General features: G+C 53.5%; 2 protein-coding genes and 1 non-coding gene across 3 annotated transcripts in view; 2 read left to right on the top strand and 1 right to left on the bottom strand.

Moving 5' to 3' along the window:
- Positions 1-126: 126 nt before the first annotated feature.
- LOC128591539 (cytochrome b-c1 complex subunit 1, mitochondrial) lies at positions 127-11,825 on the top strand. Its single transcript, XM_053599108.1, has 13 exons — positions 127-282; positions 532-672; positions 3,927-4,013; positions 5,719-5,848; positions 6,077-6,275; positions 7,172-7,251; positions 9,071-9,186; positions 9,427-9,570; positions 9,703-9,863; positions 9,978-10,063; positions 10,397-10,485; positions 11,115-11,190; positions 11,638-11,825. The coding sequence occupies exons 1-13, from the start codon at positions 214-216 to the stop codon at positions 11,700-11,702; spliced, it is 1,443 nt and encodes a 480-aa protein (XP_053455083.1). The 5' UTR covers positions 127-213; the 3' UTR covers positions 11,703-11,825.
- A 2,660-nt stretch (positions 11,826-14,485) lies between these two features.
- LOC128592932 (U6 spliceosomal RNA) lies at positions 14,486-14,588 on the bottom strand. The gene has a single exon (XR_008382139.1). It is a non-coding gene; the product is annotated as a U6 spliceosomal RNA (small nuclear RNA).
- Positions 14,589-15,935: 1,347 nt separating this feature from the next.
- COL7A1 (collagen type VII alpha 1 chain) overlaps positions 15,936-26,402 on the top strand; it is a 33,214-nt gene continuing 22,747 nt past the window's right edge. The window contains exons 1-27 of the mRNA XM_053599057.1: positions 15,936-16,011; positions 16,116-16,201; positions 16,707-16,887; positions 17,530-17,689; positions 17,776-17,869; positions 17,960-18,121; positions 18,293-18,456; positions 18,533-18,662; positions 18,753-18,869; positions 18,967-19,113; positions 19,201-19,317; positions 19,399-19,548; positions 19,627-19,755; positions 21,333-21,476; positions 21,561-21,686; positions 21,776-21,919; positions 22,732-22,851; positions 22,990-23,133; positions 23,457-23,582; positions 23,690-23,836; positions 24,079-24,201; positions 24,540-24,686; positions 24,920-25,054; positions 25,139-25,285; positions 25,366-25,502; positions 25,958-26,084; positions 26,169-26,315. Coding sequence (XP_053455032.1) covers positions 16,117-16,201; positions 16,707-16,887; positions 17,530-17,689; positions 17,776-17,869; positions 17,960-18,121; positions 18,293-18,456; positions 18,533-18,662; positions 18,753-18,869; positions 18,967-19,113; positions 19,201-19,317; positions 19,399-19,548; positions 19,627-19,755; positions 21,333-21,476; positions 21,561-21,686; positions 21,776-21,919; positions 22,732-22,851; positions 22,990-23,133; positions 23,457-23,582; positions 23,690-23,836; positions 24,079-24,201; positions 24,540-24,686; positions 24,920-25,054; positions 25,139-25,285; positions 25,366-25,502; positions 25,958-26,084; positions 26,169-26,315 — 3,550 coding nt within the window. The 5' untranslated portion in view covers positions 15,936-16,011; position 16,116. The remainder of the gene's footprint in view (positions 16,012-16,115; positions 16,202-16,706; positions 16,888-17,529; positions 17,690-17,775; positions 17,870-17,959; positions 18,122-18,292; positions 18,457-18,532; positions 18,663-18,752; positions 18,870-18,966; positions 19,114-19,200; positions 19,318-19,398; positions 19,549-19,626; positions 19,756-21,332; positions 21,477-21,560; positions 21,687-21,775; positions 21,920-22,731; positions 22,852-22,989; positions 23,134-23,456; positions 23,583-23,689; positions 23,837-24,078; positions 24,202-24,539; positions 24,687-24,919; positions 25,055-25,138; positions 25,286-25,365; positions 25,503-25,957; positions 26,085-26,168; positions 26,316-26,402) is intronic.

The following is a 26,402-nucleotide window of genomic DNA, read 5'->3' as shown; positions in this document are numbered from 1 at the left end:
CCGTGACCGTGCGGGCTGCTGGATGTCAGGCCAACCCATCTAAGCGCAGACCCAAACAACCACCAGTGCGGTGAATCTGCTTCCACTAGGAGGCGGCCAAGCGCCAAGTCTGCGGTCCTGGCCCTGCTCCTGCGTCTGCGCCTCGGACGCCATCGCGGTAGCCGGCCGCTTTACGCGTGCGCAGCGCGGCTTAGCCCCGACGGGAACTAGAAAATGGCGGCGTCCGTGGTCAGCCGGGTTGCTAGCGCCGGGGCTCAAGTGCTCCTACGCACTCGCCGTTCGGTGAGGTGGCAGCGAGAGAGTGGGGCTTCCCGGCGCAGGGCTTCGGGACACAGACGGGGTGCGGGCTGTTAACGGTGCCAGGTCGAAGGTGGGAGGGAAGGACGCGGTGTCAGAGCCATGGGAAGGTCACGGCAGAGGGCGGGAATGACTGTTTAGCCAGTGGCCTGGACACAGGGGTCCCACTGTGGGCCTGGGAGCTGCAGAGCCAATCTCTTACTCAGTACTCATTCGTGACGTCCCTTTACACAGCCGGCCCTGCTGACGGCTCCTGCTTTGCGGAGTACCGCAACCTTCGCCCAGGCCCTCCAGTACGTACCGGAAACTCAGGTTAGCGTTCTGGACAATGGGCTGCGTGTGGCCTCGGAACAGTCATCCCATCCTACCTGCACAGTGAGTGGAGGGCGCCGTTGGAGAGGGGACCTCCAGATTGGGTCTGCCATCATTTTCCAGGTTGAAGAGTGACCTTGGATGTGAGTCCTGAAGTCTGTGTGGTTTGGGTTCAGACTCAGGCTCACTCACCCTTTGATGCCAAGCAGGGCATCAAATTGTACTCTAGCTTTTTGTTAAAGATTCCGAATGGGAAGAGTGATCACGTCCTTATCTTATAAGGAAGAAAATGGGATTCAGAGACATTAGGTGACTTGCAGGGGTCCAGATCTATTAGCTGCAAAGCTCAAGGACATAATCTCCAGGCTGGAGATATTTTTGAGACAAAGTCTCACTCTCTGTCACCCTGGGTAGAGTGTCCAACAACCTCAAACTTTTGGGCTCAAGTGCTCCTCCTGCCTCAGCCTCCCAAGTAGCTGGGACTACAGGCTCTGCCACCATGCATGGCTAGTTTTTATTTTATTTTAGAGATGGAGTCTCAAGCTGTCACCCTGGGTAGAGTGCAGTGGCGTCACAGCTCACAGCAATCTCAAACTCTTGGGCTTAAGCGATTCTGTTGCCTCAGCCTCCCAAGTAGCGCCCACCACAATGCCCAGCTATTTGTTGTTGTTGTTGTGATTGTTGTTTTGCAGGCCCTGGCCAGGTTCGAACCCACAAGCCCCAGTGTATGTGGCTGGCACCGTAACCTCTGAGGTATGGGTATGGAGCCATTCAGACTGGTCTTGAACTCCTGAGCTCAAGCAATCCACCTGCCTCAGCCAGTTTGAATCAAAAGTTACACTATAGATTTTGAAATGTGTCTTGTTTGTCAGGATCTTAGATATGAAATACATGTCCATCTAAGATTGTGTGACATACAACATGTACATCAATATCTCCTACAAAGTAGATCTGGGAAGCTTAGATCAGCTGTGAACGAATAGTAAATTAAAAGACTAGACCATTGTGACCATGTGCAGTGAGTAGCTATTTCATAGCCACCTGGAGGCTTTTAAGTAAATTAAGAGTCTTTTATTGGGTGCCAAGGAGACAGTGGCAGTGTTTGGTATCTAGGTCTGATTAAAAACTTAAAAGGTGGGTGTTGCCTGTGGCTCAAGGAGTAGGGCGCCGGCCCCATATACTGGAGGTGGCAGGTTCAAACCAGCCAAAAACTGCAAAAAAAAAAAAAAAAAAAGAAACTTAAAAGGTGGTTCAGCTCAATGGTTAGAACCGCCGGCCACATACACTGGGGCTGGCGGGTTTGAACCTGGCCCAGGCCTGCTAAACAATGATGACAACGATAAGAAAAAAATAGCTGGGTGTTGTGGTAGAGGCTGAGGCAAGAGAATCGCTTAAGCCCAAGAGTTTGAGGTTGCTGTGATCTGTTATGCCACGGCACTCTACCAAGGGTGACATAGTAAGACTGTGTCTCAAAAAAACAAACAAAAAAAGGTGGTGCACAGTGGCTTATATCGTAACCCTAGCTCTTTGGGAGGCTGAGGTAGGAGAATAGCTTGACGTCAGGTGTTCAAAACCAGCCTCTACAAAAGATTTTTAAAATTAGCTGAGTTTGGGTGGCGCCTATGGCTCAGTGGGTAGGGCGCTGGCCCCATATACCAAGGGTGGCAGGTTCGAACCCAACCCTGGCCAAACTGCAACAAAAAATATTAGTCCCAGCTACTCGAGAGGCTGAGGCAAGAGAATCACCGAAGCCTAGGAGTTGGAGGTTGCTGTGAGCTGAGACGCCACGGCACTCTACTGAGGGCAATAAAGTGAGACTCTGTCTAAAAAAAAAAAATTAGCTGGGTATGGTATTGTGTTCCTGCAGTCCTATTCAGGAGGCTGAGGTGGCAGGATCACTTGAGCTCAGGAGTTTACGGCTATAGTGAGCTGTGATTGTGGTACTGTAGTGCATCCTGAAAGACAGATTGAGACCCTATCTTTAAAAGCAATTTTGTAAATAAGGTAAATAAAAATAAAAACTTCAAGTGTTAATAGAAAGATACTTCCTTTTTTATGTTTGAGATAGTCTTGTTCTGGTACCCTGGCTAAATGCAATGTCATCATCATAACTTACAGCAACCTCAAACTCTTGGGCTCAAGCAGTTGTCCTGCTTCAGCCTCCCAAATAGCTGGGACTATAGGTACATGTTACCATGGCCAGCTAATTTTTCTGGGGTTTTTTTGTAGAGATGGAGTCTTGCTCTTGTTCAGGCTGATCTCGAACTCCTGACCTCAAGTACTTTCTGCTTCAATCTCCCAGAGTGCTAGGATTACAAATAAGAGCCACTGGGCCTGGCCAAAATACTTATTTAAATTATACATCAATATTCTCCTTCCTTAATGGTAAAAGGGTAAAACTCACCACCAGAATTAAGACAAGGCATAATTTTTTTGGGGGGGGGGGCAGGGGACAGAGTTTCACCTTGTTGCTGTGGCGTCACAGCTCATAGCAACCTTCTTAAACTGTTGGGCTTAAGTGATCCTCTTGCCTCAGCTTCCCAAGTAGCTGGGACTACAGGTGCCTGACATAACGCCCAGCTGTTTTTAGAGACTTGGTCTCGCTCTGGCTCAGGCTGGTGTTGAACCTATGCACTCAGGCAATCCACCTGCCTCGGCCTCCTAGAGTGCTAGGATTACAGGTGTGAGCCATCGCGCCAGGCCTGACGGGATAATTTTTAAGGAGAAAGTAAGTTACTGTTGTTAGCAAATGATATGAATTTCACTTGGTACATGGTGTCCCAGAATATTTTTTTTTTTTTTTTTTTTTTTTTTTGAGACAGAGTCTCACTTTGTTGCCCTCAGTAGAGGCTATGGTGTCACAGCTCATAGCAACCTCTAACTCTTGAGCTTAAGTGAGTCTTGCCTCAGCCTCCCAAGTACAGGTGCCCACTACAACACCCGGCTATTTTTTTTTATGTTGCAGTTGTCATTGTTGTTTTAACTGGCCTGGGCCAGTGCAAACCCACCAACCCTGTTGTATGTGGCCGGCACCCTACCCACTGAGCTATAGGTATCGCCGTCCCTGGGTATTCTTGGTGACCAGTCAAGAAATAGGGCGAGAAGAAGTGATACATTGTAACATGGCAATCATTTGGCTGGCCCCCTGTACCTCATGCATAGTTGTACTTGCAAACAGCTGGTCCTGCTAGGGCGGCTTTCCCCCCTGACCCTAGGACCCATGAGCCCATGCCTAGGGCTTGTGCTTGTGTTACTCAGGATGAGGTATGAATGGGGCTGAGGTGGTTTGTTAACTTTGTTGGTGGCTTCTTGTCCAGGTAGGCTTGTGGATTGATGTTGGCAGCCGTTATGAAACTGAGAAGAACAATGGGGCTGGCTACTTTGTGGAGCATCTGGCTTTCAAGGTGAGGCTCTTGAAGTCTGTGTTTCTCCTGGGCTTAGAGCTACCTATTGTCCCTCTTGAGGATGGAAATGAGAAAAATTAGCCTCCTAATTTTGGGCCTCAGTTGGGGGGTGATTTCTTGATGATTTTTATGAAAGGTGCTACGTGGGCTTAACCTGTCCTGAGTGAACACTTTTCCCGTGAGCCCCTGTGTGAGGCCCTCAGAGCCAATAAAACCCAGTGGAAAGCCACAGGACCCCTACTTTTCACCAGAGAGGCTAGTCCTATGTTGTATGCATGCATACATGGAGACTTACAGAACATACAGATATGTGTGTATATCGAAACATCTGCAGGCTTGGTCCCTGTAGCTCAGCGGCTAGGGCACCAGCCCCGTACACCAAAGCTAGCGGGTTCGAACACAGCCCGGCCTGTCAAACAACAACTACAACCTAAAAATAGCCAGTTGTTGTGGTGGGCGCCCGTTGTCCCAGCTACTCCGGAGGCTGAGGCAAGAGAATTGGTTAAGCCCAAGAGTTTGAGGTTGCTGTGAGCTGTGATGCTACAGCACTCTACCCAAGGTGACATAGACACTGTCTGAAAAAAAAAAAAAGAAAGAAAGAAAGAAAAAAATGGCTCGGCACCTGTGCCTCAAGCAGCTAAGGCGTCAGCCATATACACCTGAGCTGGCAGGTTTAAATCCAGCCCGGTCGCCAAACAACGATGATGGCTGCAACCAAAAAATAGCTGGGAGTTGTGGTGGGTGCCTGTAGTCCCAGCTACTTAGGAGGCGGAGGCAAGAGAATCACTTGAGCCCAGGAGTTGGAGGTTGCTGTGAGCTGTGATGCTACGGCACTCTACCAAGGGCGACAGCTTGAGGCTGTCTCAAAAAAAAAAAAAAAAGAAAAGAAAAAAGAAAAGACCCTGTCTCTACTAAAAACAGAAAACTAGCTGGGCATGGTGGCATGGGCCTATAGTTCCAGCTATTTGGGAGGCTGAGTTAAGAGGACCTCTTAAGCCCAAGAGTTTGAGGTTGCTGTGAGCTATGATGCTACAGCACTCAACCCCAGAGCAACTGAGTTGAGACTCTGTCTCAACAACAACAAAAACTATGCATCTCCATTTTATAACCAAGGGTTGCTCAGGTATTCTACCAGAGCAGGACAGCTCACAAGCAAGCATGCCTGTCTGTCTGCAGATTTCTTTTCTTTTTTTTTTTTTTTTTTAGAGACAGAGTCTCACTATGTCACCTTGGGTAGAGTGCTGTAGCATCACTCAGCTACAGTACTGGCCTGGCCAGTACTATGTTGTCCTCATTAGAGTGCTGTGGCGTCAAAGCTCACAGCATCCTCAAACTCTTAGGCTTAAGAGATTCTCTTGCCTCGGCCTCCCAAGTAGCTGGAACTACAGGCACCCGCCACAATGCCCAACTATTTTTTTTGTTGTTGCAGTTGTTGCTTAGCTGGCCTGGGTTGGATTCGAACCTGCCAGCCTGGGTGTATGTGGCCGGTGCCCTACCCACTTAGCTATAAGTGCCACCTTGAGATGGGATCTTGTTATTGTTCAGGCTGGTCTTGAACTCCTGAGTGCAAGCAGTCCACCCGTCTCAGCCTCCCATAGTGCTAGGGTTATAGGCATGAGCCACCGTCCCTAGCCCCTGCAGGGTCTTTATCGTGAGGATAGGGTTCCTGGGCTTACTAATTGGTTCTATTGATGTCTGGTTCCAGGGAACAAAGAATCGGCCTGGGAATGCCTTGGAGAAGGAGGTAGAAAGCATAGGGGCCCATCTTAATGCTTATAGCACCCGGGAGCACACTGCCTACTACATCAAGGCACTGTCCAAGGATCTACCAAAAGGTAATACCTGGAGAAGGGAGCAAGGGCAGAAGGGTAGAACTCCAGGGGAGCAGAGGACAGACTCCTGGGATTCCCTGGCCTAGCTACAGAATTGGAGTACCCATAGGGTATGGCCTTGCAGTAGGGCAAGCAGGAGAGGACAGCAGGAGATCCAGACCTGGGGATTTCGTGTTGTGATTTGTCTCTAGTGGTCCATCTGGCACCTAAACATGTCATCCTTGCATCTAGTTGTGGAACTCCTGGCTGACATTGTACAGAACTGTAGCCTGGAAGACTCACAGATTGAGAAGGAACGTGATGTGATCCTGAGGGAGATGCAGGAGAATGATGCATCCATGCGGGACGTGGTCTTTGATTACCTGCATGCCACAGCTTTCCAAGGCACACCGCTAGCCCACACTGTGGAAGGGCCCAGCGAAAATGTCAGGTGAGTTGCCTGGGCTTGTGGTGGAATGTGTGCCCTCATTCTGGCCTGGCCAGACCCCTTCCAGATCACGTTTTTAGTTGGCGGGCCACCAATATTGGTTTTTGTTTGTTTGTTTGTTTTTAATTCACGCAATTGGGGCTGGGTGCAGTGGTTCATGTCTGTAATCCTAGCACTCTGGGAGGCCGCGGCAGTGGGATTGTTGAGTTCATGGGTTTGAGACCAGCCTGAGCAAGAGCGAGACCCTTCTCTAAAAAAAAAAAAAAATAGCCAGGCATGGTGGTGGGCCCCTGTAATCCCAGCTACTCAGGAGGCTGAGGCAAGAGAATCACTTGAGCCCAAGAGTTTGAGGTTGCTGTGAGCTATGACGCCACAGTACTCTACCGAGGGCATCAAAATGAAACACTGTCTAAAAAAAAAAAAAAATCATACAATTGGAGATCGTTTCGTGTATTGCAGTGTGGTTCCTGTGAGTCTTTTTAAATGATTTTGTGGCCTTCACTTGAATTTTGGGTTTTATTTTAGGGTATGTTTCCATGTGTGTCCTGATACTCCAAAGGAAGGAGCATCTGGGTATCCCATCCATGTGGCTTCTTGTACCCTGGTTGGGGATAGTCTGTGAGAGCTCTGATGTTGCCTTTTGAGAGTCCTACCATGTTAGCTTGCACTCTCCTTAGAGAGGACCATGAGCCTGTCCATGAGGCAGAGACAGGGCCAGATGAGGGAGACCCTCTGGGCTCTGGAGGGGTGGGTAGCAGAGAAGGGGGAAGGGTTGTGCTAGGGCCCACTCTTTAGAAATGCCATGCCTCTCTTCATTTCTACCTTCTCAGCCCCATTTGTGCAACCCAACTCACTCTAGTTTGGGAGAGGCATTGATCCATTGGCCAAATGTCTTGTAGGAAACTGTCTCGTGCAGACTTGACTGAGTACCTCAGCAGGCATTACAAGGCACCTCGAATAGTGCTGGCAGCAGCTGGAGGTGAGTGATGGATCAATGGAAGCCCTGGGTGTGTGGGTGCTGACCTTAGTTATCAGAGCCCAGATTTCCTAATTCAGGCCATAGGGAATCTTCCACCCAAGGGGACTTTGTCCCCACCCTGTCCTTGATGAGAGTGACCATCTACCTATGCTCTCTGAGGTAGGATAGAATTCTACCCTGTTGCCACTATCTTGACCACTGCCTAGGGACTGGTCATCTAGGGCTACTTTTCCTCTTTTCCTAACCCCATCTGGTCCTAGGACAATTAGTGGGCTAGAAAGGAGGATGTGAGCCCCTGGGCTTGTTCCTTGTGGCCTTGCCATTGGTCGAACTAGACATTGGATATGTGATGATACACACTTGATGGACTGGGAAGACCTGGAATTGCCTTGAAGGCACAGAATGGTAGTTTTTTTGTGTGTGTGTGTGTTTTGAGATAAGAGTCTTACTCTGTCACCCTGGGTAAAGAGCGGTGGCATTATAGCTCACAATAAGCTCAAATTCTTAGACTCAAGTGATCCTCTTGCCTCCGCCTCCTGAGGACTACAGGTGCCTGCCACAATGCCTGGCCAGTTTTCCTAATTTTAGGAGAGACGAGGTCTTGCTGTTGCTCAGGCTGGTCTTTAACTCCTGAGCTGGGCAGTCTACCTGGCTCCGTTTCCCAGAGTGCTAGGATTACAGGCGTGAACCACTGCACCAGCCCCAGAATGGTAGAGATTTTAATGGAGAACTCAAGAGTTGTAGGGTGAAGTGGCCTTTTTAAAGCACCTATCATTTGAACAGAGGCTTAAAGGGTGGTGTTATTTAGGTGGCGTGTGGGGAGCCTGAGCAGAGGGGAAGACCAGTCTCTTGGCCTGACGTATGTTTTAAGTTTTTAAGTTTTGCTCTGCTACTGTGCGGCACCTGACTGGAGGCAGGATGGCTAGGGAGGGGCTGTGGCAAGTCTGTAGGGAGAGATAGCAGGAGGAAGAGAGTGGATGGAAACCCAATGGGGGTCTGGACATGGGTTGGAGAGTGGGGCCAAGGATGGTTCCTAGCTCATGGCCATAGCAGTTGAGTGGGTAAGAAAGACTGATGGGAAGAGCATGACTGGGGTTTGGAACCAGGGAACTTGGGGAGCTAGAGCAGCGTGAACTACAGACACCTCAGATTTTGTCAAGTCTTGATAAAGCTTGAGCTCATGGGAGGAAAGAATAAAAGGCCAAGGCAAGTGATAGGCTATTGCTCTGAGGAGGCTGGCCGCTGCTACAGTGCTCACCAGTTACAGTGCCAGAGGGCTCCTCTTATGGAGGTAAGGCAAAGTCCAGCAAGGGGTCCTGAGGGCATGAGTTTGTAACTTGTAAATGCCCCCAGCTCTCAAGGGATCCCAGAGCTAATCATAGGTCTGCAGTAGTACCTCTTTGTGCCCTCTGACTTGACACCCCTGCAGGGCCAGCAGCCAGATCTACTTGAGGTAGGGCTAGAGGGACAAAGCAGGCTCTGGGCCCAGGGAGCACCAGTCTTCTATCTGATGTAGGTGACAGGCTGGTTCTAGGATGAGAATTAACACTTATATCGCATGGCAACCCATTTTTAAGCTTAGAGTGCTGCCTGTCTCCTGTGCCTGAGGTCATGGGAACTATTCGGACCCATGGTGCCTGCCCTACCCTTGAGACAGGGTCTGTCTGTGGAGGATCCTCTTCCTCACCCTGATGTTCTGTCTTCCTTCTGGAGTCTCCTGCTAAGAGAGGTCATGGAGGTTCTCTACCTGTCTGTGATTCCCTCTACCCTGCGCCTTGGACCCCGGCTTACCAGTAACACCACTGTCTTGTCTTGGCAGGGGTAGAGCATCAGCAGCTGTTAGACCTTGCCCAGAAGCACCTGAGCAATGTCTCTGTGACGTACGCAGAGGATGCCGTGCCTGCTCTTATTCCGTGCCGCTTCACTGGCAGCGAGGTGTGTGCCTGCTGGGCAGGCTGGGGTGGTGCTCTCAGTTGGGGGCCTATTAGAGGACCCTTGTGGGCACGGTTATCCTGGTTACTCCAAAGATGCCTCAGGAGTTGGTAAGGGGACCTGTGGCTGCTGCCTCCTGAGCACATTTGTTCACATGCATGTGCACAATCCACCTACACCTGCCACCACCGTTCTGTTCTCCAGGCAGTCTGGCTGTCACTCAGCCTATTGTAACTGTTTCAGATCCGTCACCGTGACGACGCCCTACCATTGGCCCATGTGGCCATTGCGGTAGAAGGACCTGGCTGGGCCAACCCAGACAATGTGGCCCTCCAAGTGGCCAATGCCATCATCGGCCACTATGACTGCACTTATGGCGGTGGCGTGGTGAGTGCCAAGAATGAGTGTGAGACCTTGCCTTGGGGAAGAGTTTGCTGGGGCTGTGTGCTCCTATGCTATGGGATGCGGGTGTGGGCCACAGACAGGACGATGAGTGCTGACCATCTTTGCCTCTGGCAGCACATGTCCAGCCCACTGGCTTCAGTTGCTGCTGCCAGGAAGCTGTGCCAGAGTTTCCAGACCTTCAACATCTGCTATACAGAGACTGGATTGCTGGGTGCACACTTTGTCTGTGACCGAATGAATATTGATGACATGATGTTCTTCCTGCAAGGCCAGTGGTGAGTGCTAGCCTGGTACTGCTAGGTGGGATGGGGGCTTTGACCAGGATAGTGAGAGGCTAAGAAACAACAGTGTCTCAGAATGAACACCATCACACCCCCACCCTGCTTTAGGATGCGCCTGTGCACCAGTGCCACGGAGAGTGAGGTGGTGCGGGGCAAAAACATCCTCAGAAATGCTCTGATATCTCATCTGGATGGTGAGTCTTACAGCACTGCGGGGATGGGTAGAGTGTATCCTGGCAATGAGAACAGTGATAGCCTTAGTATAACCACCAATTCTAAGCAGGATTGGAAGGGAAAACACTAAACACCATGCCATACGTACCCCACCAACTCACGCTTGGAGATGCAGGTGGGGATGGACCACATCAGTAGCCCCTTCCTATAGGAACAGGTGGTTGTAAAAGAGAGGGCTGTGATCTGGGGTCTGAGCCAGGTCAGAGAGGTCCTTTTCATCCTGAGACTGTTTGGGTTGTTTGGGTACTTGTGGGTCCAGGATTGGACCTCTAATCTTTCACCTACCCTCAAAGGCACTACTCCTGTGTGTGAGGACATTGGAAGGAGCCTCCTGACCTATGGACGCCGTATCCCCCTGGCCGAGTGGGAAAGCCGGATTGCAGTAAGATGGGCCCCTGTGGAAAGGGCCTGGAATCTTGGACTGGTAGATCCCTGGGGAGTGGAGAATTGGGGCCTCACAAAGAAGAGACTGCTGCTGTAGGCATCTCTGGTGCAGCCATCACCCCTGAGGGCAGGGCAGAGTCACTGATGGCTGTGGTGAAGGGTGGGGCCTGTGAGAGTCTACAACAGAGAGGGAGAACCCAGCTGCTTCCCCCTCTCCTTTTTTTTTTTGAGACAGTGTCATACTTTATGCCCTGAGTAAAGTGCTGTAGCATCATAGCTCACAGCAATCTCAAACTCTGGGGCTCAAATGATTCTCTTACCTCAGCCTCCCTAGTAGCTGGGACTGCAGGTGCCCAGCATAATGCCCTAGCTATTTTTAGAGATGGAATCTCACTCTTGCTCAGGCTGGTCTTGAACTTCTGAGCTCAAGCTATCCACCCACCTCGGCCTCTTAGCGTGTTAGGATTACAGGAGTGAGCCACTGCACCTGGCCTGCTTTTCCCCTTTAGGTTGAGGGGATGGCTCCATGGTTACTCATGGGAGATCTTGGTCAGATGGAAAATGTTGACTGGCCAAGGTGGTGCCCAGGTACCCGTCAGCCAGCATGCCCTCTGCTTCACTCTGCAGGAGGTGGATGCCAGTGTGGTGCGTGAAGTCTGTTCCAAATACTTCTATGACCAGTGTCCAGCAGTGGCTGGATTTGGTGAGTGGCCTACAAAGTCTGCTCCTTGTCCTTTTTCTCAGGCCATTCTCTTGGTTTCCCCTTGTGCCTCTGTTCCCCCACACCCCAGCCTACACTGAGAGCAAGTTAAGGCCCACAAGAAGCTCTCCCCAGAAACCTGGCTGCCCTGCCAGGGAGTTCTTGCTCACAAAACTTGTCCCAGCAGCTCCCTGAGTCCTTGCCAAGGTGCCTCCATCAGTGCCCCACACCCAGCAGGTAACGGGTTCCTCTGCATGTGGGGTGGGACTCCAAGGGTCTGAGCGTGAAGAGACAGGCTCAGCACCCCTGGGGGAATGTTCTTTTCCTTCTTTCCACTCAAGGCCTATCTTATGCTGCTCTGGGCAGCAGCTCTGAGCTGGGTGCAGCACAGGGCCAGGTGTCCCTGTATAGGCCAGGTACCCCACCCTGACGCCCCACCTATCCCCACAGGCCCCATCGAGCAGCTCCCAGACTACAACCGGATCCGTAGCGGCATGTTCTGGCTGCGCTTCTAGGCAGGACGCCTGTGCAGGCGAGAAGGCGTGGCTGGGGCTCATGATTTCCGCACCACAAACATACCACTCTGGCTCCTCAAACTTGTGCTGCAGGTTACCACCAATAAAGTCCTCTGTTGAGAATTGGCATTGTCTGTCTGTTGGCATTGACATGAAATCTACTGGGCAGTAGATGGGGGAGCAAGGACTTCCTTTGAGTTCAGCATCCCCTGGATCCTTCAGCCTTCCCACAGGCTGATGTGTTCTCAGCCAGGGGCAAGTGTGGGGGCTGCAGCAGAGGCCGGATGCCTGCAGGGAACTGAGCCCAGATGTTTCCAGTCAGCCACGTAGGGGGACATTCCTTGGCTAGCCTGTCCCAAGAGTGGGGCACGGGTGTCCATAGGAACTGCAAACTCAACCTTTGTAGGTCCCAGCCTGGAAACGTTGGGGGTTCAGGTGGGAAACACCTCAGTGTGGACCCTGTGTGGTTGTCCTCTGGAGGTCCCTGGTCTACTGGGATGGAGCAGGGGAGGCCAAAGGCTGTCCGGAGGATGCCTCTTTTCATCTGTTTACTGTAGATTCTGGAGGAGGATAGCCTGGGGCATAGAGTTCCCATTTGGTTTTAACTGCTGTCTGGACAGGCAAGGATCCTTTGCCTATGCTGACTCAGGCTCCAAGAATAGCCCTGAGCTCAGTGGGGCCCAAGCCCCCTCCCTTGACTAGGTCTGTCCCAGGCAAGTCCTGAGCTGCTGGGTCAGTGATCCCCTCCCCATCTTCCTGAGACAGCCAAGACTTGGTAGAGCTCTCAGCTGTGTAGTCCCTCTGTAAACTCCCTTTGGGCCCTGTTCCATAAGGCAGAGGGGCCCCTCTTCCTGCGCCTTCTAGTTCTTCAGGTTCCCTGGGACAGCCCTACTTTGAGTTTGGCAGCTGTGAATAGAGTCCTAGGACAAGGTTCATGTAGTAGAGGACTACTCAGAAGTCCCCTAGCATCCTTTCCTAGAAGCAGCTGAAACAACCCTTGCATCACTCTTACTCTGCCCCCGTGCTTTTCACCATTTTCTGCTACGAATTGTCTATGAGGAGACTGTTGTGCCCAGGTCGTGGTCCTTTCAAGACATTTGTCCAGACACTTCTATAGCCCGGAACTAAGGCACTTGATAGATCCTCTTACCATGTCACTGGCTAGGGAGAAGCTGCTAGACAGTGTGGAACCCTGACAGGCTCAACCTTTGGTTGCTCCTAGAGATGCAGCACCCAGGCAAGACGGACAAGTGTCAAGTTTGGCGCCCTAAGTTGGGAGTTCCTGGAGGATGGGGCTTGATTTCTCTTCTAAGCCCATGCCTGACCCTGAAAGGCTACAGGTGGTGCTGGATACGGGAGAGCTCATGTTGCTGAGAGTGATCTGGTCTTGACCTACTTTGTGCACCAGGCCAAGGAATTTGCTCTTTGCTGGCATACTTGTTGAGAAGGCACATTGGAGGTTACTGTGAAGAGAAGTGACTTGGTCAGAGCTGAGATTTGGCACTGGAACTCTCAGCCTGCATTTCTGTGGCAGTCCTGCGGAGCTGTGCTGTGGCAGAGCAGAGGTCATGGCCATAGGAAGAGCTAGAGTAGGCTGTAGGGGCATAAGAGGACTGTTCCCAGTAGGGCTGGGAGACCCCAGGGGAGGAGTGAGCTGGAGGAAGATGATCTGCCATGGTTCTGGTGAAGACTTGGAAGTATCCAGGACACAGTGGGATATATAGGACTAGAACCTCAAAAATAGGCCCTGGTTAAAGATAAATGTATCATCTGGCAGAAGTGACTGAAACTGAGGAAGGAAATGTTCAGTGAAGTGTAGGAGGGAAAAGGACAATCTCTGGGGTCCCCACTGATAGAGTTGCAGGTAGGCATTGACTTTGGGCTGTGCCCTAGGCTGTGTGCCTGCCAGGAGGCTGGACTCAGAGGCCTTAGGGCCACACCCCTGGTTGTGAACCTGTGGGAGGTTTAGACACGCATCCTTCCCAACCTTGCTTCTCCCTTCCCAACAGCTTCTCTCAGCACCCTTTTCGTGATCCCCTCACAGCAGTCCTTCCTTTCTTTTTTTTGGTCCCCCTTTTTTTTTTGAGACAGCATCTCATTATGTTGCCCTCAGTAGAGTGCGTGGCGTCACAGCTCACACAACCTCAAACTCTTGGGCTTCAGCGACTCTTGCCTCAGCCTCCCAAGTAGCTGGGACTACAGGTGCCCACCACAACACCAGGCTATTTTTTTGTTGTAATTGTCATTGTTTGGCAGGCCCAGGCTGGGTTCAAACCCGCCAGCTCTGGTGTATGTGGCTGGCATCCTAACTTCTGAGCTACCGGCATTGAGCCAGCCCTTTCTTTCTTTTGGGGCATCTCAGATCTGATGAGGTTGGCCTGAACATGCTACCTCTCACCTGAGCCTTTTGACTCCCCTAAAGGCTGGACCCGCCTGTGCGCACTCTGCCCTGTGCAGAAGGAGGTGACAGTCTTAGGGGGCAGGGGCTGCCTCTGTGATGAGAGCATGCTTGGTTTTCTGTTGCCCTCACCTGGAGCATTCTTTGCAGGGGTAGGGATTCCTAGAACATGGCTGAGGAGACCCTGACCTTAGAAAAAGGGTCTAGATCCTATGGGGTCCCGCACTGTGTCCCAGGATAGTTGGGGATGGGGCAATAGCAGCTCTAGCCTTCCTGGGCAATGGGAAAACAGCATGGATGTTCCTTACTGCCCCCAGCTCTGGCCATACTAGGGTGCTTTCAGGCGGTGGAGGAGTCTAAGGGAGGGAAATGCGTTTAATTTTTTTTAATTATAGAATGCTTCATGAATTTGCTTGTCATTCTTATGCAGGGGCCATGCTAATCTTGTCCGTATAATTCCAATTTTAGTATATGGGCTGCCGGAGCAAGTGTGGGGTGGGGGTGGAGGAGGCAAATTTAAGAGTGCTATCCCTATATCTCCCCACTTAGCCAGTGGATCCCAGGGAAGGCTGCAAGTCTAGGCATATTGGAAGGGACCCAGTGGCAGTGGTGAGCGTAGATGTTGCTTTCTGGGCTACCAAGAATTACCCAGGACTGGCAGGGGGAAAAAAGGCAGTAGGGCACAAATGAGGGCCTGCTTTTCTTGGGAGTATCTCTCTGCTTTAGTGTCACCTACCTAATGAAGATATATGCATATTCAAATATCGACCTCCTCAGGACTGGCCTGGCCCTGACATGGGAGTTGTGTGTTTGGGGGGGGACTGTTCATAGTTACAGACCCCCATCAAGGGAGAGGGATGGGAAGTCAGCCGGGTTAATGGGAGAGAAATGAGGCAGGGGCAGTAATGAAGGGGGAGCTATAGGTTCCATCCCAGCAGTGAGGAAAGGAGGGAGGGGCCCAGGGTGACCTCTGGGCCCAGTGGGGGAGATGGGTGGAATGGGTCTACAGGAAGACCAGATTGAAGGAGGAGGTGCCTGTGGGCCAGAATGAGGGCATGTAGGGGGGACCTGGTCTGGGTCATGGACAGTGGGGCATGAACAGGAGGGGGTGAGTTTCTGAGGGATGAGCTGTCACTGTGGGTGGTCCCACCTTCCACACATGGACAGCCCTCCTCCCTGCAGGCACAGCTGGAAGACAACTGTCTGGGGCTGGCTTAAGGCCTAGCAAGGGATGTGGGACATGTATCTATGAGCATGAACCAGGTTCTCCCCTCCTCCTGGCACACCCCTCCAAAGGCGGTGTGCATTACTTGGATCCAGCCCAACAGGGTCTTGGTTTCCCTAGGATGGACCCAGAGTCCTTCATTTGCTGGGGGTTGCTCCATCTATCAAGGGGAGTGGGGTAGGGTACAGGAGGCCCACCAGACAGGGATGGCTGAATCACAGGAGTGGCCGTCAGGGCCTGAGGGCTTGTCTAGGCAGCCCCAGGATTGGAGGTGAGTCATCACCAGCTGCAGCCTCCCCCTACCACAATGCTGCTGCCTCTTTGGTTTGCAGAAACGGGTCCCTACTTCAGCCTCCTCAGTTACTTCACTAGTCTCTCTGTAACTGACTGACCTACAGCAACCAAGACCTGTGACCCCAGATGGAGTTGAGGTGCTCCCTCAGCATCTGTCTGGGAGAAACTTCTGGGGGTTTCCCAGAAGGCACTGAAGTGGAGAACAGGGTGCTTTACACTTAAGTGCGTCATATCATCTCTCCAGGGGAGGGGTGGGGGGGCGACCTCTCGGGTATGTGGGTGAGGGCGGGCGTCTGGGTCCCCGCCCGACGCTCCGCCCCCTGGGATGGGGACTTTTCTCTGCTTTGCCCGCGGGACTGCAGCGGCGGCAGCGAGAGCTGGCGGACTTGCAGGCAAGACACGAACTCTGGGTGGAGGGACGCTGGGCTCGGACCACCTCAAAGCCATGGGGGCCAAGGGACAGGGTGAGTCCCAGCTGACTGTTTCTACTACCCAGGATGTGGCTGCGGATCCTGATGGTGGTGCTCTGCGCCTGGATCCTGGCGGGGGCGCCCCGAGTGCGGGCCCAGCACAGGGAGAGAGGTGGGCATGGCTAGGAAAAACCCGGTCTGGGTCACTGCACCCTGCCACCCATCGCTCCACTCGGCCTTCATCCCCGACACCCCCTCTATCTCCACGACCCTCGCGGATTCCTCCGAACTCTCCTCGAGTCCCTGAACTTGCTGCAATCCCGCTGGGTTCCTTAAGCAGCCTCCTGTCCTGTTCAGACCCAAATTCTGGCTCCTTGAATGCGCGCTGGATCCCCTACCTCATGCCACTGCGCACCGGCCCCTAGAGGCTGACCTCAGTCCCAGACACACACCCGTGCCAGCGGGTCTCCCTCCGCTCTACGCCCCAAGCCTCCGGGAGAGTCTCCTTTGGGGTCCAGCGGCTCCTTCCCAGGCCCACGGCCCATGTCGTGGACTTGGGCGGTTTGCATAGCAGATGAGGCCTGCTCTCCATCCATCCCTGCAGGCCCGGGGACCACAGAGTGGGGAGGGGCGGGTGGACTTCCAGAGGAGATGATGATTTCTCCTCCTGGTCCCAGTGACCTGCACCCGCCTTTACGCCGCTGACATCGTTTTCCTACTCGATGGCTCCTCGTCCATCGGCCGCAGCAATTTCCGAGAAGTCCGCAGCTTCCTGGAAGGGCTGGTGCTGCCTTTCTCGGCTGCAGCCAGTGCGCAGGGTGTGCGCTTTGCCGCAGTGCAGTACAGTGATGACCCACGGTGAGTAGTGGCCTTGGTTACTGGAGACCTTGGTTACTGCAGACCCCTTCCACAGGTCAGAGAGCCCAGAAGCCCCAGGCCAGGTTCTTCCAGAAACAGGTTTTGAGGTCCCCTTACCTAGGACCTCCCCTGGAGACAGAGATAGGAATTCCCTAGGAAGAGCCCTCAACACCCAGAAACACCTTCAGGCTTGTACCCTGCCACAGACAAGGAAGTTGAGTTTTCTAATCTGGAGAAGAGGAGCCTCAGAGGGGGCCAAGGGTCCCTGATGCCCCCAGAGTGCTAAACACTCCATGTTTAGTATCCTAACCCCTTCATCTTCTCCATCACCAGAAAGACTCCTTGTCTGGCCGACATCCACTTTTTACAACTGAGCCCTTCCTCCTGCAAGTATTTAATTCACCAGATATCCTGTCCCCTTAGGCTATGAGCCCCAGGGCTCCTGTAGGCCTGTCCAGGCCCAGCCACAGGTGGCACACAAAGGAGGACCTGGGGAGTTTAACTTGGGGGCTTCAGATGTGAGTGGACAAAAATCAGACCCAAGAGACCCTCAAGAGGGCTTAATACACACAACCATGACTGAAAGCCAGAGTCAGAAGAGGTACTGACCCCCAGCCTGTTGCCACTTCCTCCTCCCAACAGGACAGAGTTTGGGCTGGATGCACATGGCTCTGGGGGTGATGTAATTCATGCCATCCGTGAGCTCAGCTACAAGGGGGGCAACACTCGCACAGGGGCTGCAATTCTCCATGTGGCTGACCATGTCTTCCTGCCTCATCTGGCCCGACCTGGTGTCCCCAAGGTGATCCCTAGCCCTACCTTGCCTCCCATTAGATCCCAAATTAAGGGTCTAAGGCAGTCCTGACTTGACCCCTGCCTGTGCCCCAGGTCTGCATCCTAATCACAGATGGGAAGTCCCAGGATCTGGTGGACACAGCCGCCCAAAGGCTGAAAGCACAGGATGTCAAGCTGTTTGCTGTAGGTGAGTATGGAGTGGAAGTGATAGGTCAGCTGGGGGCAAGGACCAGTCAGGGTGAGTGGGCAACTGAGTTCTGATTGGGCATCACTTCAGGGATCAAGAATGCTGACCCTGAGGAGCTGAAGAGAGTTGCCTCACAGCCCACTAGTGATTTCTTCTTCTTCATCAATGACTTTGGCATCTTGAGAACGCTACTGCCCCTTGTTTCCCGGAGAGTGTGCACGACTGCTGGTGGTGTGCCTGTGACCCTGCCTCGTGAGTTCCTTCCCACATTGTGGACCCTGACTTGGACCCCTGGCCCAAACCCCAGCCCCAGCCTGGGAGTGCTGATTTCATCTTATGTTATCTTGACCCCTTACCCCAACCCTGTACCATAAGTGCTGACTCTGATCCTCCTGCCTGATTGCCTGGTTCCCCTATTTCCAGCTGATGACTCAACCTCTGGCCCACGGGACTTAGTGCTGTCTGAGCCAGGTAGTCAATCCTTGAGAGTACAGTGGACAGCAGCCAGTGGCCCTGTGACTGGCTACAAGGTTCAGTACACTCCTCTGACAGGGCTGGGACAGCCACTCTCCAGTGAGCGGCAAGAGGTAGGATGTCAGAAGTGATAGGTGGCTGGTTGGGAACTTGGCTGGGCAAGATAAGGTGACCTTTGACCCTGGGCAGGTGAACGTCCCAGCTGGTGAGACCAGTGTGCGGCTGCAGGGTCTCCGGCCACTGACTGAGTACCAAGTGACTGTCGTTGCCCTCTACACCAATAGCATTGGGGAGACCGTGAGCGGGACAGCTCGGACCAGTGAGCAATTTTGTCAACTTCTGAGCCCCTTCACTTAACTCCCCAGTAGCCCCCACAACTCCACTAATTCCTGGTGGGACCTTCCCCCAGTTTCCCTGGAGGGGCCGGAGCTGACCATCCAGAACACTACAGCCCACAGCCTCCTCGTGGCCTGGCGGAGTGTGCCAGGTGCCACTGGTTACCGTGTGACGTGGCAGGTCCTTGGTGGTGAGTGAGAGGAGTGGGCTAAGTCCTGCAGCACAGACAAGATTATAGATTACCGAGTCTGCAAGGCCCACTGACCCTTCTGTGCTCCCCCATGCAGGTGGGGCCACAAAGCAGCAGGAGCTGGGCCCTGGGCAGGCGTCAGTATTGCTGCGTGACCTAGATCCTGGCACTGACTATGAGGTGACTGTGAGCACCATGTTTGGCCATAATGTGGGGCCTGCCACTTCCCTGACTGCCCGCACTGGTGAGAAGGCTGGGCACTTTCTTGAGGCTGGGGTGGGCAGGCAGGGCAGGGCACAGAGGCCACTGATAGCCCATGTGCTCTGGGCAGACACCTCCGTTGAACAGATGCTGCGCCCAGTCATCCTGGGCCCCACATCCATCATCCTCTCCTGGAACTTTGTACCGGAGGCCCATGGTTACCGGTTGGAGTGGAAGCGTGAGAGTGGTCAGTGCAGGTGCAGGGGGTGGTCAGTGCAGGCAAGGTTTGGGGCTTGGCCTCAGTTGGCCTGACTCTGTTATCTTGCAGGCTTGGAGCCACCACAGAAGGTGGTGCTGCCCTCTGCTGTTACCCGCTACCAGTTGGATGGGCTGCAGCCAGGCACTGAATATCGGCTCACGCTCTACACTCTGCTGGAGGGCCATGAGGTGGCCACCCCTGCAACAGTGGTCCCCACTGGTGAGGACTCTGTGGGTCTGGACAAGTGAGGATGGTTTAGGGGCCCCAGGATGTTTCTCAAACTGTGCTCTCCAACAGGGCCAGAGCTGCCCGTGGGCCCTGTGATGGACCTACAAGCGACTGAGCTGCCTGGGCAGCGAGTGCGAGTGTCCTGGAGCCCAGTCCCCAGTGCCACCGAGTATCGCATCACTGTGCGCAGCACCCAGGGTGAGATGGATGCAGCCAGCACCCCGTACACACTACAGTTCCAGCCCAGAGGGTCTGAGGGCATCTTTGACCCCCTTCCTTCCACTCGTAGGTCCCAACAGTCTCCTCCCTGTCTCCTTGTCCATTTACCTCCCAAGATGGCACTGAACCCACAGCTGTCCCAGAATCTCTGTGCTCCCTTCTCAGGCCCAGCCTGTCTCCTCACCTGGGTCTAGCTCCACTCCCTGCCCTACTTTCCTGTCCATGGCTTGCTTTCTCCACAACTACAAGCTCAATCACTCTGCCGTCCTAGCTGTGACCTTAACTGTAACCACTGTCCACACTGACCTCTCATGTCCCTATCCAGCACTTGCCTCTGTCCTCCTACATCAATGTCTCAATGACCAAGTCATTGCACTGCTGTCCACTGACTCCTGCTGTCCTACATCATCACTGACCCCTACATCCAGTGTCCCCATCCATCATTGGCCCCTTTTATCTTGTGTTCTTTCTTTCTTTCCTTTTCTTTTTTTTTTTTTGTCGCCCTCTGTAGAGAGCTGTAGCGTCACAGCTCCTCCAGCTCCTGGGCTTAGGCGATTCTCCTGCCTCAGCCTCCCAAGTAGCTGGGACTACAGGCGCCCGCTATAATGCCCAGCTATTTTTTTTTTTTTTGCATTTTTTTTGGCCGGGGCTGGGTTTGAACCCACCACCTCCAGCATATGGGGCCAGCGCCCTACTCCTTTGAGCCACAGGCACCAACCAAATGCCCAGCTATTATTTTTGTTGCAGTTTGGCTAGGGCCAAGTTCGAACCCACCACTCTCAGTATATGGGGCCGGCGCCCTACCCACTGAGCCACAGGCGCTGCCTTTATCTTGTGTTCTTGATACTCATTCATTCTTCCCAACTGACTCCCCCACCCCACCTCCCATTCCCCATACACTTTTTTTGTTGCTGTTGTTGAGACTTACTTTGTTGCCCTCATTAGAGGGCTGTAGCATCATAGCTCACAGCAACCTCAAACTTTTGGGCTTAAGCGATCCTCTTGTCTCAGCCTCCCAAGTAGCTGGGACTACAGATGCCCACTACAACACCCAGCTATTTTTAGAGATGGGGTCTTGCTCTTGCTCAGGCTGATCTCAAACTTCTGAGTTCAGGCAATCCACCCACCTTGGCCTCCCCTCATATGCTTTTTTTTTTTTTTTTTTTGAGACAGAGTCTCACTGTCACCCTTGGTAGACTGCCGTGGTGTCACAGCTCACAGTAACCTCAAACTCTTGGGTTTAAGTGATTCTCTTGCCTCAGCCTCCCAAGTAGCTGGAACTACAGGCACCTGCTACAAAGCCCAGCTATTTTTGTTATTGTTGTTGTTGTTGCTGTTGTTGTTGTTGTTATAGTTGTCATTGTTGTTTGGCAGACCTGGCTGGGTTCGAACCCACCACCCCTGGTGTATGTGGATAGCACCTTAGCCTCTGAGCTACAGGTGCTGAGCCCCTGTACCCTTTTTATCCTATATTCCTGTCCATCACTGGCTGCCATCATCATACATCCTTGTCTCTTACCGACCTCTGCCTGCCTTTCCATTGTCTTCTCCCTCAGGAGTTGAGCGGACCCTGGTGCTTCCTGGGAGTCAGACAGCCTTTGACTTGGATGATGTTCGGGCTGGGCTTAGCTACACTGTGCGGGTGTTTGCTCGAGTGGGCCCCCGTGAGGGCGGTGCCAGCATCCTCACTGTCCGCAGGGGTAAGCACTATAGCAGGTTTTTGGGGGAAAGCTGACTCGCTCTGGTCCTAGTCCTGACCTCTGACTTCTGTCTTTAACCCCTAGAGCCAGAAACCCCACTTGCTGTTCCTGGGCTGCGAGTTGTGGTGTCAGATGCAACACGAGTGAGGGTGGCCTGGGCACCTGTTCCTGGAGCCAGTGGATTTCGGATTAGCTGGAGGACAGGCAGCAGTCAGTGGGGGTGTGTGTGGGAGGATTGCTGAAGAGGTTATAGAGGACAGAGAGGACAGGCAGGAGCCAGCATTTCCCTCTGGTCCTAGGTCCTGAGTCCAGCCAGACATTGCCCCCAGACTCTACTGCCATGGACATCACGGGGCTGCAGCCTGGAACCTCCTACCAGGTGGCTGTGTCAGCACTGAGAGGGAGAGAAGAGGGCCCTCCAGTGGTCATCGTGGCTCAAACTGGTCAGGGCCTGACCCAGTGCCTCAGCTCTCTACCTCCAGTGCCCCTTCAGACATCTGTGCCTCCCCTGGAAGACCCCTGCTTCTCCCTAGAACTCTGTTGTCCCCTTTCCGATTTCCTCTGCTTCCTCCCTCAAACCCTGCTCTCCCCTTCAGTCTCTGTTGCCTCCCCTTCTCCAGCTTCCCCATGTCTCCCCTAAAACCCTCTGCTATCTTTGCCCTGGAATTTCCGTCACCTCATTCCTCAGGACTCAACTATCCTCTTAGACTCACACTTTCTTTTTTTTTTTTTTTAGAGACAGAGTCTCACTTTATGGCCCTTGGTAGAGTGCCGTGGCATCACACAGCTCACAGCAACCTCCAGCTCCTGGGCTTAAGCGATTCTCTTGCCTCAGCCTCCCGAGTAGCTGGGACTACAGGCGCCCACCACAGCACCCGGTTATTTGGCCGGGGCTGGGTTTGAACCCGCCACCCTCGGCATATGGGGCCGGCACCCTACTCACTGAGCCATAGGCACCGCCCCTAGACTCACACTTTCTCCGTCGTCAGATCTCTTTACTGCCTCTTAATACCTCCACTGGGCCCCCCACCTTCTCTGATGGACCTTATTTCTCAGATTCTTGTCAGCTGCCATCACAGACTCCCACTCTTTCCTCTGTCAGAACCCCCAGCCCTTCCCTGACTGACCCATTCACTGCCTCCTCTATCAGACCCTGGTCTCCTGTAGCCTTGCCTTCTCAGAAGGCCTCCACTCCCTCCCCCTCCAAGCTCTCCCTTGCTTCTCCCATCGGATTGCTTATTGCCTCTCCCTCTAGAGCCATTGAGCCCAGTGAGGACAGTCCATGTGACTCAGGCCAGCAGCTCATCTGTCACCATTGCCTGGACCAGGGTTCCTGGAGCCACAGGATACCGAGTTTCCTGGCACTCAGGCCATGGTGGGGACCAGGGGTTTGGGAAGGTCATGGGAGATATGTCTGAGAGGAATAGGGGCCTGGGGTTTCTTGAGGGTCACAGTAGGGCATTGAGATACAGAGTCTGGCTTGCCCTGGAGCTGCTTCCCTCCTTGTTTCCAGGCCTGGAGAAATCCCAATTGGTTTCTGGGGAGGCCACGGTAGCTGAGCTGGATGGGCTGGAACCAGATACTGAGTATACAGTGCACGTGAGAGCCCATGTGGCTGGTGTGGCTGGGGTTCCTGCCTCTGTGGTTGTGAGGACTGGTAAGTGGACGCTGGCCAGCTGCTACCCTCACTGGCTAGCTACCCTACCCTGCTGTGTATTCCTGACTACTCCAACTGCCCCCTCCATCACTGCTCAGTGATTGAACCACCCCACATCGACTAAGTGTCCACCCACAGTGACCTCCTGGCTGCCCCACACTGCCTAGTCTGTGGCACTGGCCTCCTCCATCTTAGGGTCACCTACACTAGATCTGTCCACACTAACCTCTGACCTTCAGACTTCCCCTGCACTACTCCGGCTATGCTGTTACTCTGTCCTCTGACAGGCACCTGACCTCTGGACCCTTTGCCTCTATCCATAGCGCCTGAGCCTGTGGGCAGTGTGTCAAAGCTACAGATCATCAATGCTTCCAGTGACGTTCTGAGGGTCACCTGGGTGGGGGTCCCTGGAGCCACAGCCTACAGACTGGCTTGGGGCCGGAGTGAAGGTATGGTTCTTTCCTGTCCCTTCTTTGCCCTTGTCCTTCCTAACCAGGATTGCCCTCTCTGGGCAGCCATACAACCCCTGACCATTGCTGTATGCTTTCCTGGGCAGGTGGTCCCACAAGACACCAGATGCTCCCAGGAAACACAGACTCTGCAGAGATCCGGGGCCTCGAAGGCGGAGTCAGCTATTCCGTGAGAGTGACTGCATTGGTCGGGGACCGCGAGGGCGCATCTGTTTCCATTGTCGTCACTACACGTAGGCGAAGTTGGGGTGGAGCAAGCCTTGGATGGATGGTTTGGGAAGTGGGGTTTATGCTCAGAATTGGAAAAAAGATCTGGTAGTGAGTCTGTGGGGGTAGAGTCTGAGAGGAGAGGAAAGATGAAGCCTGGTTGGATAAATGGAGCAGGCTAGCGGTGGTATATGTGCCAGGAGTGGCTTGGGATTGGCCCAGGGGCTAGTGGGGAGGAACCTCCCTGATTCCTGCGCTTTCTCTCCAGCTCCGGAGGCTCCACCAGCCCTGGAGACCCTTCGAGTAGTGCAGCGCGGGGAGCACTCGCTGAGGCTGCACTGGGAGCCGGTGCCTGGGGCGCAGGGCTTCCGCCTACGTTGGCGACCCGAGGGTGAGAGGTACCCCTGGTATGAAGTTAGGGACCAATAGAGGCAGGGCTGTGGGAAGAGTCATCAAAGTGTGCCAGGTCAGCCCTAGTGGGCAGGGTCTGTCACTGGGGGTCTGTGGTATTAGTGACAGTAAGTAGGATCAATCTTGAGGTGGGTGGGATCCATGAGGACATCGAGAGTCAATGACACAAGGTCAATAAAGTGGGCAGGTCCAGCAAGAATGAGGAAGCTCAATAGTGGACTTGGCTAGCAGAGTAGGTCAGTAAGGTGGGAGAGTCCACTAACACCGCAGTACCATCCTCCCACATGCTCCTGGCCCCAACCCTCACACCTGCTGTAGGTGGCCAGGAACAGTCCCTGGTCCTGGGACCTGAGCTCAGCAGTTACCACCTGGATGGGCTAAACCCAGCGACACTGTACCACATTCAGCTGAGCGTCCTGGGGCCAGCTGGAGAAGGATCCTCCAGGGAGGTGACTGCACACACTGGTAAGCCCAAAGGGCCCACCTTCCCTTGGTATGTTCATTCTCCAGTGATGGCCCACCCTGAATCCCAGCACCCCAGACTCTGGAGTGACTCCTCCTGTAGCCCCCACCCACCCCAGTGTTGGGCAACCTGAGCATGACCTTCCGCGACACTTCCCAAAGATGAACCCCACACAGGATCTGATCTCTCCCCTCTGGGTCCTCGGGACAGGACTGATCTTTCATTCATCCTTCAGAATCACCTCATGTCCCAAGCACTGAACTACGTGTAGTGGACACATCAATTGACTCAGTGACTCTGACCTGGACTCCCGTGTCTGGAGCATCTAGTTACATCCTGTCCTGGCGGCCACTCAGAGGCCTCAGCCAGGGTGAGGGGGAGCCAGGGTTAGGGTGAACTGGCAATTGGAGCTCCATGGAGGGTACCCTGTTTAACTGAGTTCTGTCCTCTGCAGAAGTGCCTAGAGCCCCGCAGACACTTCCAGGAATCTCAAGCTCCCAGCGGGTGATAGGGCTAGAGCCTGGTGTCTCTTATGTTTTCTCCCTGAAACCTGTCCGGGGAGGTGTGCAGGGTCCTGAGATCTCTGTCACACAGAGCCCAGGTATAGTGGGCGCAGTGGGAAGGGCATAAGGGGTGGCTGGATAGATAGACCCCTTCAGTAACTTTGCCCCCTTCCTACAGTGTGTCCCCGTGGCCTGGTAGATGTGGTGTTCCTACTGCATGCCACTCAAGACAGTGCTCACCGGATGGAGGCTATGAGGCGTGTCCTTGAGCGTTTGGTGTCTGCACTTGGGCCTCTTGGGCCACAGGCAGTCCAGGTTTGGTCCTAGATGCAGGCAGACCCCTACCTCTCCCTGCTCCTCCCCATCCCAGGTTTCACGGCATTTACCATCTCTAGGTTCAGGCTTTCAATTAACTTTTTTCTGAGATGGAGTCTCATTCTGTCATCCAGGCTAGAGTGCATCAGTGTGATCATGGCTCACTGCAGCCTTGAATCCTGGGGTCATGAAATCCTCCTGCCTCAGCCTCTTGAGTGGTTGGAATTACAGGCACACACCACTGCCCTCAGCACATTCTGGCTTTCTCCCAGTTCTCCCCCAGGTTCCAGATCCTCTCACCTACTGATTGGGTCCCTGTCCTACTGTCTTTGCCAACCCCTAATACATAGTTCAGATTTAGTCACACACACCCTTGTGTCTCTGTTTACCCAAACTGTATGCACCCGTCCCTGCAGTGACATCCTTCCCAGGCTCTGTGTCTCCCCTGACCCTAGGTTGGCCTGCTGTCCTACAGTCATCGGCCCTCCCCACTGTTCCAGCTGAATAGCTCGTATGATCTTGGCATCGTCTTGCAAAAGATCCATGACATTCCCTATATGGACCCAAGTGGGAACAATCTGGGTAAGGATTGCAGTGGGCATGGACTCCTGGAGCTGCCCACTGGGAGCCTGGTTCCCCAGGGTTGTTACATGTCTTTCTTTCCAGGCACAGCTGTGGTCACAGCTCACAGATACTTACTGGCACCAGATGCTCCTGGGCGCCGCCAAAGGGTGCCAGGGGTGATGGTTCTGCTAGTGGATGAGCCCTTGAGAGGTGACATATTCAGCCCCATCCATGAGGCCCAGGCTGCTGGTGAGAAGAAGGGCTGAAGGGGATGGGGCCTAGGAATAGAGGTGGTCCTAGCAGAGTTGTCGTGCAAGCTGCTGGACCCCTCCTTAG

This window comes from Nycticebus coucang, chromosome 8, assembly GCF_027406575.1.
Source record: "Nycticebus coucang isolate mNycCou1 chromosome 8, mNycCou1.pri, whole genome shotgun sequence".
Lineage (NCBI taxonomy): Eukaryota > Metazoa > Chordata > Mammalia > Primates > Lorisidae > Nycticebus > Nycticebus coucang.
The sequence above is the reverse complement of the archived record's forward strand: the minus strand, read 5'-3'. Positions and strand labels throughout refer to the sequence as shown.